The 13151-nt window shown below is 40.8% G+C and overlaps 1 protein-coding gene across 6 annotated transcripts in view; it reads right to left on the bottom strand.

Moving 5' to 3' along the window:
• Window positions 1-13151, bottom strand: part of st3gal3b (ST3 beta-galactoside alpha-2,3-sialyltransferase 3b) — a 46943-nt gene that overhangs the window by 6968 nt on the left and 26824 nt on the right. For all 6 annotated transcript variants that reach the window (XM_062404678.1, XM_062404675.1, XM_062404679.1 and 3 more), the window contains 3 exons: window positions 10890-10953; window positions 10676-10771; window positions 10315-10501 (listed from right to left, as the gene is read on the bottom strand). In XM_062404678.1, coding sequence (XP_062260662.1) covers window positions 10315-10501; window positions 10676-10771; window positions 10890-10953 — 347 coding nt within the window. The remainder of the gene's footprint in view (window positions 1-10314; window positions 10502-10675; window positions 10772-10889; window positions 10954-13151) is intronic.

Below are 13151 nucleotides of genomic sequence, written 5' to 3' on the forward strand. Positions count from 1 at the left end.
AGGGAAATGGCTTTTGGGTCTCTTAATGGATGAAGTCAGGGTAAGGGGCTCACAGGACATCGATAATTACGACCCCTAGGAGGGGGAGTCTAGCAGTGGGTGAGGGGCGCAGCCGGCCTGGAGTGCTCACAAGATTCGGCTTTGCAGTTCCTCTTTTCCCCAAATTACATGTGTGCAGAGAAAGTGGTTTCTGAGGTAAAATATTCAAAAAGGCATCTTTTGTGTAATTCTTTTCAATCACTTTCATTCTGTTTAACTTACATTACAACATTTGTTTGTGTTATTACTATATATGTTCTTGTTCTACTGATTAAGTGAGTCAGTCAGAAAACTAAGTAATATCAATGTGATAATATCAATGATGATGTTGGCGATCAAATTTTAGAAAGTTCATGATGTCACACAGGAGCAGGATTTTTTCCCTTTCTTCCCTAAATGCCCTGATATTCTCCGACAGAACCTGCTGCATTTTCAGTTTTACAGAGTTCAACAGTTGCACATGGCCGTAATGATTAGGCTTGATGGATATATCAGTGGATTGAGTGATTTTAAAGTAAACCCTGATTTGTTGTTAGACTTGCAGTTGGGAAATAAAAAAAAAAAAAAAAAAAAAAAAAAAAGGTTTTGCCAGCCAACATCCAAGGTTAAATGTGGCATTTGACAGGAAATGGTCCAAATCGCACCTTGACCCGAGGCTGTTCTGCGAGACCTCAAGTCTTTATACAAAATTGCAATCATCATCAGTCGCTAGGGCAACCTGTCAGACAGCCAAATCTCCAGCTGAATAAAATGATGTAACTCCAATGAAACACACTTGCTCAACTCAGTCACACCAGAACAGGACCTGAGTCATATTCTGTCATATATGATGTTTATTTTTAATTTAAAAAAAAGACAATTTTGAACAAATATAATCCTTGTGACGCGTCTATCAAGTCAGGCAGCGTTGAAGCCTTACTTCAAATGATAAACAACATTATAGTGTAACAAACTAGCAGTGGGTGATTGACTTGATTGACCGTGTGAGTTCATAAAAAGACATGAATCCACAGGGTCAGAAGATGTGAAGAGGAATCACCTGTTCAAATAGTGAAGCACCCGCCTGTTCGCCTTTAATACAGCAATGCATGACCGTGAGTGTGTGTATGTGTGTGCTTGTTGGCAGAGGCAGTAGCAACAAGTCTTCTGGCTTTGTGGCTTCAACAGTGGCGGCTCTTTTTGAACGCTGGCCCAGCTCTGTGCCTTCGGCAAGCTGCAACAGGAACAGCAGCTCATCTCTCCTGTCAACACAGCTTGTGTTTGCCAGGAATCTATTTAGCAGCGCTGTTTGGATGTGTGCGCGGCTGTGTACGCTGAATAAAGAAAGTAATGCATTTTTTTCTTCATTTCTAGGAAGGGGAGAAGCTAATGACACACAACACACACCCCTCGCTTTACACAACTTATGACCCGACCTGTACATAGACACGCATGTGACGGGGTGGGGTGGGGATCTCTTTCAAGATATTTCAGACAAGTACAGGTGGCTCTGACAAATGTTGAGAGCAATTAGTATGTAAGGATTCAGGTCTGCAGAGAGGGAGGGGGTGGAGGCGGCTGTTATGAGTTTAGGAATGTAAAACGTTGCTTACATTCAAACATCTCTAGCTCAGGCCACTTGTTGTTGCAATGGTCAGGGAGAGTTAATGATAAAACTCAACCCTCCTTAGACGGCACATTTGGATCTCAAGCCACAGGAAGCAAGACTGTTGGTGGCTACTGGGTATGAATATTCAAATATGCAACATAGCAAGTTTTAATAAGAAGTCAAGCCTCATCTGGGTAAACTAGAACTACTGCTTTGTGGTTTAAACCTCTCAAACCATTTGAAGTGCAGTTTACAACCATGTCCGTCCAGAATCCGACAATAAATGTAGTGGAGACTCTGAAGTCATCATACACAGAAAAGCATACAACAGTCAAATTCCTGACAAATAAAACTGATTCTGATAGAGTTGTACAGTTGTAGCTGTGACATCAGACAATGCTTCGAACATGCATGTTGCTGCAGATAAGCAACTAATTATCACTCTTCAACCAGACAGTTTAGAAGTTCTATACAACCACTTTTTAAAAAGGTGGGCACAAAGGTTGTACCGATTCAGAATGCGACCTAATGTGAACTATCACAGAGGATCATAGAGCTTGGGCGTTGAATAATCGCTTGAAAAGTGTTTGGCAGAACATCATGATGTTACAGTGGGGTTGACCTTTGACGTTCTGGATATAACATTTCATAAGTTCATCCAAGTGTGACACAGAATTGTGTCATAATTAGGGTACATATTCTTGAGATCTGGCCAAAAACTTGTTCTGGTTGAGTTGTTCCCAACAGATTATGTACAGACAACCTGAAAAAAGTATGCCTGGAAGCATAATCTATTTAGGTATGTCGAGAATTGTTCATCGGATCAGCTTCACACTTGGCTTGATAATTGATGGACACCTAATGAAATGCACTATTGAATTTGGTGTGATTTGGAAACTAGATACATATTCAATATTATACACTCTGATTAAACAGACGACAGGCACTCTGTAGCAGCAGTGGCTGGGACTCTTCAACGAAAGTGACATTGTTGATCAGGACAACAGCAAAGACACAGATTTTCCAGTTCCGGTTGAGTAATAGTTATCAGTGGTGGATCAAGCGGCAAGACTGCTCAAAGCTTTGGCAAATAACCTCCAGGGAACAGGATGTTGCTTCCACTGTGGACTAGTTTGTTTGCCCTAGTTTAGAGAAACAGCAATATGTTGGAAGCATTTGAACATGGACTGAACAGGAAGCCGCAGAATGGTATACCGCTTACTCACCAGGCCCTGACACACACATGCTCAAAGGTGAACAGAAGTGTGCAGCTGACTGGTTGGCAGTGGTCAGAGAGGAAATGGCTGTTTCCCTTCTCCTGCACCAGCTTTATGGTTAAATTGGTCTGGATTATTAGATTTAAGTGTGTGCACAAGGCTGTGTGCTCCAATAAGGCACCTGTGAAAACAACCTTGAACTTGGAGACATAATTGTTCACAAAGCGATGAGTTGGACGGTAGAGGGGTCGGCTTCATATAACCAGAAGGTGAAGTAGGACAAACCAATTCTCCTCGTATCGACATTAGTAAAGTTTGAATCCAAATTTAGAGAACATTTTTGACAATAATAATAAAAGAAAAATTATAAATAAGAAAATGATTACATAGGCAAGTTTTAATCCAAATATAGAAAAACATATGGTGGCACAAATTTGATAATTAATTGCATAGGACGAGGACGCAATAAGATGATGCATTGAGATCGCCAGCAAAACTTCAAATGAAGAAAAATAATATGAAAAACGTGTTAAAACGAGTGGATGACAACTTTTTCTTTGTAGTAGGCATCTTGATTCACGAGCCATGAATAAACGGTTATAAGCGTATGAGGCACAAAATATTTATAGAGTAAAAACATTATGACATATCATGACAATCTACAGAAGCCTACTTTAAACTGGCTATTGGAATCATTGTTTATCTCTGAGCCTTAATTTGTGCCAAACTGAGAATTCAATACTTTAACACACTCCAGACGATTAATCTTGACACTGCACAATACTGGACCAAGTGTGGTTTAAGAGTTGTTCTGGAGATGAGTCTGTTGCCATAATCGCAGAGGCACCCTTAGTAAAAGCCTGGTGTTGTCAGAATACTGACAGATCTTGGCAGTGCTTCTGAGATTATTAGTCAATGAGGAGGAAAAATAGTTCTGATGAATGACACGGCACAAGAAAAGAACTGTCACAACCCCTTGCTTCACATGATGTTTCACAGAACCAGGTAGGCCACAGTGACAACTTGTGAAAACTTGTATCTGGCTGTGACTGTTGTCCAAGAAAAGGTCCCACACCTCTGAATCATCGGAGCATACAAATCTGACAGCTTTAGAACAAATCCAGACACAGAGATCCTGGTTGAGTGGAATCAAAGTGGACAGTGGAAAATGGACGGGAAAAGAAATTTGTACAATTAATCCTAACTTCACTTAATGCCTGAGTGACTGGCTGCTGCTACATTAGAGTACATCAGCTACAGGAGTAACTGAAACATTTGATCCCCGCACATAACTAATAGCGAGGATGTTGTGTTGTATATTTGCGCCTTTGCATGAGTGTAATGTATGAACAGCTCTTCAGCACTGATTCTTCAATAGATGGGAGGTTAAGACGGTACTTCAAATGTATCAGACAATTACCTTAAAAGCAGTGCCTCTAAATGTCACATGTGTAAAATATGCCCACGGCTTTACAAAGGTTAAGTGTATTTGTCTTGTGATTTTGCACCTGTAGGAGAATTCCAGCTACACACAGACCAACACCAAAGTAGCTAAACACCGGATTAGAAGGACAATGTCAGCAGGTGAGGACATGAGCTACTGTAGGCCGAGAGAAGTGAAGGATCAAACGGACGGAAAAAGGGAGAGATTAAGATTCTTCAGAACAATGACCAGTGCCAAAATGGAAAAAGCACGACATATTTAAAATATGTGAAAATTACTAACCAACGCTGTTCCTACGCAACTGTCTTCAAAACACGCAGCTACAACAAAAGATGAAAATATACCCAAGTTGCACTTCATTCCAAAAAAGCCCAATTAAGAAACAGCGTGTTTTAAAGCCTTCAGTTATAGTTTTGTGTCAGTTTATGGCTCCTGAGGGACTGAGTGAAATGTGGAGCACTGTGTAGGAGAGCACTAAGAGGGGGAAAGAGGAGAAGAACATATCTGAAATCGAAATGACCTGCTGTCAAGTGTTGCCCACAACAATCTCATGGCTGGAATGATGCATCCCGGCTTCCATGATAAGCAGCCATCATATAAATTTGACTGTATCTGGGCTCTTCAGTCCCGTAAGTAGATGTGTGAGGATGTGGTTTGTGCGTTTGATGTTTATAGAGAGGACGACTCGAGGTGGACTGGATTCCGGAAGGTAGACTTTAAGCAATTTAAAAACAAAAACGGCAGCCCCCAAACTGCTAACAATCACAATTAAGTTTGTCTGGAGGTCGTTAGCACTGTGTACATGTCGGACCTTTGAGTTTACAAGTTGCAGTGTCTCACCACATAAGTGCTCCACTGAGGAGGAACAGTTTCGGAAAAAATGTTTGAAGGGAAGAGAGGTTTTTCCAGAGTAGGTGGTAAATGGCTAGGAGCACAGTAGAGGGGATTACGACTATTTTTATATCCACAGAGGTAATATTCCTAACAGCTTTGGTTCATTTTTTCACTTTCAAATCGGAATCTGAACCATTCCCCAGTTTGCCTGTGCTTTGGCTTTTCTTGATGCATACCACGACCTTTGCCCCCAGTCAAAGCTTTCTGTTTTACCCCAAGGTTATCTGCTGTGTGAAACTCTCGTCTCCACAGTCCCATGACGACAAAGGTAAAGACGGTGCCAACCCTTGACGACATTGTGACCTTGAGGACTTAAATGTGCAGCCTTGTCTCTAGCTACCAACAGGTGACAGGTCGGAAGATCACACAGGCATTGCTGCTGGCAGGACCTGCTGGTATCAGACTATAAAAGAAACAAATTTGTCTTTCTTTTGACTTATTTGACAAGTCAGAGTCCTCCTTAAACTTGAATAAATACGGAGTTGCCGAACAGCCATCACACGACAACTACCAGAGGATCCCTGTGTGAGTGTTAATCATTGCAGGCTAGGTAGGTGACTCATTTTTGAAACACAACACTCATGGTAATCAGTGACATCCGGACACTATGTTAGTCACTTGGTTCATGTTCAGAATCTATGTTTACAGGTATGTAAATGTTTATGAATGCATGTATGCATGCTACTTTGGGCTTCTGCACAGATGTTGGGACTTTAAAAAGGACCCATATAGCGGTTACTTCTGTCCCATAGAGCATCTGTGATGTTACATTAAAGCTTTCTGACTAAAATGACATGTCTATAAAGTGATTAAACTGGGTGTACAGAGTTAAACAAAATAAGTGTTTCCTAACAATATTCCAGCCAGAAGCTGATTAGAAAATCTGTCAGTGAAATTATTTAAACAAGCTATATTAGGAGTACTTCGCAGACTTGATTGTTTGGCAAGATGTTTTCAAAAAGATTGGCTTTGTCACAATATTTTGAAACTTCTACTTAAGAACCCCTGGGTGTATTTCTCTTAACGAAGGAAAAACTCTTTTCTCAAGTTGTCTCCATCCATCATTTATCTCTCCGGCCTCTAGAGAGGTAGGGAAAGCTCCTGTAAACAAACAGAAGAGATAGAACACCGACACTCCACCTTCGAACTCTGTGTTTACCACCGGCTGTATATCCTTCACTGGCTCTGTTTGAAAATATCCCAGCATATACAAACAACTGCGGCTGTGTGTGCATGAACCGCGAATTTGCGCTGTGCATCGCGGCAAAAATCGAAACTGGTGTCATAGGAAAAACGGAAATATCGACAGTCGTGGAAATCATGTTTGAGCACAGTTGTAAACAGCATGTAATCAACCGGGCTGCTGCATACGTGGGGTCAGACTTTAAAGAGTGTCTAAGCCAAGTTGTAATCACGTATACCTGCGGTAATGAGGGATTAGGGAAGTTGGAAGTCTTGTGATGCTGCGGCACTCTAATTGCAGATGTAGCAGTGGGCTACATTGATCTTTAAAATGCGAAACACATTCAGAGAAAGACGTGTCTGCAAGCCGAGGACGTGATCAAGGTCAAAGTTTCAAATCTGGACTCTGCATGTGAGAGTGAGTGGGAGGCTGTGTGTTTGTGAGAGTGTACAAAACACAAAATAACAGATTGGGAAATTGCCTCGCTAATTTGTATTCGCTTCAGCCGTCCAAGACTGTGCTGGAGGCATCTGAAAAGCCAAAATCGCGCAGGACAATGAAGCAGACGACAGGGTCAACAGCGGCTGGATTACAACTGTGTACCACCCACTACCCTTTTCAAGAAGAAGGCAAAGAAAGACAACCGCTTTCATATCCACAGAAGAATGGTGAAAAGGGTTTTGCATCCCTTGCAGCTGTGAGTGTGCAAGTTGCACAAAGAAATCCGCTGCTCGACCAACAGATATAAAAGCTCCAGCAGGACAGTCGTCCATAGTTACATTATGTCTCACTCGGGGACTGACTGAATGGATGGAGCAGAGAGAGGGAAGCTTGCTGCAACTCCATCTCCCGACAGAATGCAGCTCCACTCTGTGAACCAGTCAGCAGCATTTTATTGATACACAAAATAGTTTCCGGTTACTTACGGAGACTTCTATAAAAAAACAACAACAAAAAACTCAATGTTTTGTGGAACTGTGTCCAGGAGTTCACAGAAGGCACATGTACATACACACATAAACACCTATTCATGTTTATGTTTCGACTGCATAGGCCAATGTGGGTGGATGTCAGATACAATGAAGCTACGATAACAGTCTTTTAACAGGACTTCAGTTCCTTTCATGTTGTTGCCAAGACTAACGATCCTCTAGTAAACATATCTTTCTCTGAAAACACGATGCGCTTCACGGTATGTTAGAATAGACATGCCACTTACTTTACTGAGAAAAATTAACCTGGGAAGTTTGTGAGTTCTCCTGAAGGGATGGCAAAATGGCGAGGGGGCCTGACGTGCAAAATCACAACCACATAAATGCTTCTGTATCTATCCAGGGGACTTCAAACTTCCAAATAACATTGAGGAGATATAGAGTGGGTCAAGATCCTCTAAAATGTTTACAGAATTCAACTCTGGCAAATGTATGGAACATTGGAAAGGACATTTTCCGATGTTTGCAATATTTCAGGTGCAAGGGATTATCCGGGTTGTATTCGTTCACTACATGAGGACTGTCGCCTGTTCAGAGAACGCAGAAGGCTAGACATGACGTTTGAATTCTATGCTTTTTCGTTTATCAACACCACTGTTGGCATCATCAACCAAAGCTCTCAAATTTCTCACATTTTACAAGGGCAGCTAGCACGAAACGTTCCAGGAAATGTACTGAGCAACTGACTCAACACATTTGCGTTCTCACACACAGGCCTTAAGCAGCTCTAGATAAACACACAATTTACTGTGATAATGGCTAACAACACCAAAAGTCAGCACAATCGTGGATGCCAGCCAACAAGCCGGACAAGTAAGGCTGAAATAGATTTTGGGTCTTTTGGAAACAAAGTCCATGCTACTTAAGACCAAGTCAACTTCAGTGCCATAAACTATTAAACTGGAATAAATTGGCAAGGACACATTTATATAGGGTGAAATACAGTATTTATATGGTAGTAAATCAACGTCTGAAAATGTATAAAACCAGAGTAAAAACCAAGGACTTTCCAGAGGTCAAACATGGGTCTCTGCACATCTGTCAGTTCTCTTCTTCCATGTTATCATCAAGGCTTGAACCAAAAGACAATGATTTTCTTTTCTTTTTTGTTCCCCGATTTTTAACCCATGGGAAACATTCTTCCTTCCTCAGCAGATCAAAGAAGGCTGAGTCAGATGCCAGGGGCCAGATCAATTATCCCAGGCAGCCATTTCCACTGTCATCTCCCTCTGACACACCAGAAAAACCTGGGCCCTATCAAAGGCTGAAGGGGCCATCAGCCAGCCAAGCAAACTATTTTCCTCATTTGACTTTACCTTCCACTGCTCATTTTCTTTTCCTCCCCTATTATCCCTTTACCCTATTTAACTTTATCCTTTCCCATCTATCTTCCCTCTAATCTATCATCCTATAATCCAGCTTCACACCACTACTTCATTCAGCTTGCCCTTTCCATCCCCTACCATAAATGTATCATCCTCCCCGCTTTATTTTTTTTATCAGTGTGTTTTCTCACTCCTTTTTATTTTTATTTGTTTAGGATAAACTTCCAGTGCTCTCTGAAAGGCAGACATCTGTGGAGGAAAATAAGCGTTTAGCTCTGAAGTACATGATAAGAGGGAGGCATCCTGAACCCAAACTTTAAAAGGGAGTTTAGCTCATCAGCCTGTGTAGCATCTCTGTATGCAAGGTTTAGTACACTTCTACAATCAATGTACAGTATCTCTAATATAACCAACAACATTTTTAAGTACACACTGTTATTTTACAAGGGACTGGAGTACTATTTAAAAACACAAAAGCTGAGAAACATATTTCTGATTCAAAGGCTTTCATTGGCATGACCATATTCTGATATAGTATCCATAGTCAAATGTCCTACTGTATTTAGTTTTATATCATATTTTGTATATTATTTCTGTTTTATTTTTCTTTGTTAATATCTTGCATGTTTACGTAATACTTTGACTCCCCTCCTTGCTGCTGTAACAGTGAATTTCCCCGTTCTGGGACTATTACAGGATTAACGTAAATTATAAATTGTATCTTTAATATGAAGTTGTTTGCAAAATGCTAAGCAAAGATATAAAAGAATAAGAATTTGTATCAAATAGGCTAAAACATGTTATAACAATGGTATGGTCCTTTGAATAGCACTACCTTTCTTTTGAATGACTCTGGGATGATCCCTTACTAAGTGTCTCATTGTCCTGCAGTTGAATGGACTCTCACACTGATACAAAACTGAAGTGAATGAAAGTGCTTATGAGAGCAATTTCTATGACAAAGGTTTTAATATGGAAGCGCTGGGGGCACTCAAAATGAATACCTTCAGTAAAACCTAAAACAGATAAGGGACAACCTGTTCCTTCATTCAGTTTGACCCCTGTGATTAAGTGGCCAGGTCACATCCTTTCATTTAACTGTTCCAATCATAACATTTCAAAGGACACCCAAAAGATAAGCTAAATTGGAAATTAATTCATAATTATAAGTGGCTAAATCCAAATGTGAATGAACAGGTTAACTGGAGAGCAGCTTACCTCCAGGGAAAATGGCAATGTAGCATTAAAGAGAAATCTCTAAATCCAAAACAGAGGAAATAAGTTGTCTAATGTTGCTTGGTATTTCCTCAACTGTCCTTTCCACATTTAGCATTTTAACCATCTGAAACATCCACATTATAAAGTAGAGATTCATGTGTCCTCCTAATCCATTTTACTAGAACGGTTCACATTTCCACAGAAAGGAATGTAGAGAATGTGATCACAGGTTAAACTGAAACTAAAAATAACCCATAAGTCAGATATTCAGCCACATTCCAACACTCTGCAGTAAACATTCTACTTGTAAGTCTAATTTTGTTGTGCACCAGACTTCTGTTGTGAGTTGTCATCCGGGTTATCTTTCGGTGTGTGTTAAATATGTTACAGGGAATGATTTTAATATGTCCTTACCAGTTTCTCCTTGAAGACCATCTGTCTGAGCCACTTGAAGTCCAGTGGTTTGAAAGCAGAAAAAACAAAAAGTGAGTCTTTTTCATAGTTTTCCGGTTTCTGGATCGCTCCCTCGGGATAGGTAATCCTGACGGTGGTTTTGGTTCCGACGTCTTTGCCGTAACCACTAACTGGTGCCTCATTCAACCTGCCGACACAAAAAATGACTCAGTGAATGGAATTGATGCCTCAAAGTTTCTTTCAGGTTCAAGACGCAGAGATTGTAGTATTCAAGTGATGCAATTCTCACTAATACATCTAAGAATTCTAAAAGTTGATCAAGTCATTATCATGGTGTCTTTTGTTTTAAAGCAGTTCTCACCTCACTACGACATCATAGTCATCGATTCGTGAGCCCAAAGACTTGTTGGACAGGATGCCCCCATTACCCACAATGATGCATCTTTTACAGCTGAGACTGGAAGGCAGGAGGGTCATGGGTTAGTAATAACAAGAAATACAATTTATAAAATAATTTCAAGAACAGATTTTTTAAAACAGGACTTCATAATGATGTAGGTGAGTAGCAGAATTACCTGTCCAGCTCCTCTCCAAGTCCATAATTTTTCGTGGCCATTAAAATGCTGTCTATTATTCTCTCTGCATTGGAAAAAACAAAGAACTATCATGAGGAGGACATTTAAAATGTACAGTAAGTAGTCACTTACACTGCAGTTAAAAAAAAGAATGGCACTCAGGAGTGCATACCTCCCTAAAGGCCCCTTATAAAAGCACATTTTAATTCATAGGTCCGCGTTTTTATCTGGATCTCCACCATGTTCTCACAATGATGATCATACCCTTTGTCCAGATCAATAAAAATGTATTGCGTTCTTCCCTGACCCAAAGCCCAACTAACAGACAAACGCCAACACCTGATGCTGGCAACTTACACCTGCTAACATCTACTGGTAGTTGGCAACTTGAAATTGTGGAGAAGACCCTCAAACGTAGGGATTTTCACCATCTGGTCCTAAATTTTAAACAATGTGAAGGTTTTTTTTCATTTACCTGAGCAGTTTGTGTTATAAATTGGTGGATAATTGTTTTCCTAATGCTGAAGTTAGACGAGTGTCAAAGTCTCCCCTAAAATACCGTATGAGATAATGCGATAATCTGGCAGGAGGTCATTAGTCCGGAAAGCGCTCAGTCTTTATGGAACAGAAGTTAAACATCACAGATTAGCTGTGCTTTTATAGGAAAAGGACTTGAGAACTGAGGGAACCGCTCCTTAAGAATATATATAAGCTGCTGAAAGCTCCGACATACCATGAGAGATACAGCAATCTAGGTGGTCTCATGGACAGTTGGAGGAGAGAACACCTCTCTCCGTTTATTCAGTCATAGATAAGGAGTGACCAATCAGCCCTCAGGAGCAGCGGTGATGGGATGAAACGGAGAGGAGTGAATCTTGGAGAAACAGACATACAGGGTTCCGGATGGTATGTGTGTGTATGTAGAAACTCTCCCATAAAAGCACTCAGAGAGGAATGCTGTTTTCAAACAAGCACATTCTCCTGGTTAAGTGGGCGATGTTGAGCTCGTCTCCCTGCGTGGCCAGCACCCCTCTGATCGCAGGACGAGAAATGTGGATGTTTAGCCATAGCGCGCATTCCTGCCATGTTCTACAGGGCATTCTGGTGGAGTCATGCTTCCATTGTTAGATATTACATGTATTTCCTCACTCCTCTTGACCATTTTTAGGCCTCTCATACTTGGAATTCACCCATCATAACATCCCAAATGAACCAGATCCCATTTCCGTTGCTACTATCTATGATCAGAGGTACAATTGTAGTAATGCAGGCGCACCATAGAGGGACAACATGGATAACAGTACTATGATACCAAGTCTTACTTTCTGGTAATTTTTTCCCACATGAAAACAAAAAACAAAAAAACAGTCGAACCTGCAACAAATTGTTAAAAAAATGAGCTTTTTCATTTCCTTCACTTCTTAACGTGATATAATCACCATATAGCACATAGTCAACAGAGTAGGGGCAAGAGCAACACAAAACTAAAAGCAGGAGTAAGGGGAAGAGTGATAAGAGGAGAGTTTAGACTGGGGCCTCAAAGCTGTTTGTAAGACATATTACAGCCTCATTCAGCAGACTAACGACCCTAATGATTAACCCGCTGAGAAGAGGCGAGCAGAGGAACAGCCCATTGTTTGGATGTGGTGTCGATGTCTGGCGTCAAGCATCACCCCGAGCAGCATAAACACAAGAGAGCGGACCACACCTGGATCCAAGCGGGTGAAAAGTGAAAAATCACAATGGGCAGGACTCTTTTCCAGAGGATGACATGGAAGCTAATTGTTGTAAGTACCCGAGGTAAACATTTCAGCAAACTATGTCTCGTGGCAGAGTCGGAGACAAATGGCTGTAGGCAGAGACATTAGTCCGACTTGGAACCCTTGAAATGACAAAAATCTTACTGGCAACAAAGACGAACGACGGAAGCATCGCATAATATGTAAACACAGACACATTGTTGGGAAAAGTGTAGCCTAAACAACATAATAGATCATGTGATAACAGAGGTATTTGTTGGGCCGGCATTTAAAATAGTCTGCCAGGGTGAAAAACTAATATTTGAGTGTAATATGAAAACGTATTCGAGGTTATTGGTCTGATCTGTGTTCAAGTTCAATAATTCTCTGGATGAATCCTGTTTCTTCCAGCATGGGTAAAGTCGCATAACGGTCATGAGTGCCCTCATTAACTGAGCATGCTGAGAATGAGGCAGTGATGATTTAATTTATTAGCATATTAAACTTATACCTACAGAAGTTT

The sequence above is a fragment of the Platichthys flesus genome, chromosome 14 (assembly GCF_949316205.1).
Source record: "Platichthys flesus chromosome 14, fPlaFle2.1, whole genome shotgun sequence".
Classification (NCBI taxonomy): Eukaryota; Metazoa; Chordata; class Actinopteri; order Pleuronectiformes; family Pleuronectidae; genus Platichthys; species Platichthys flesus.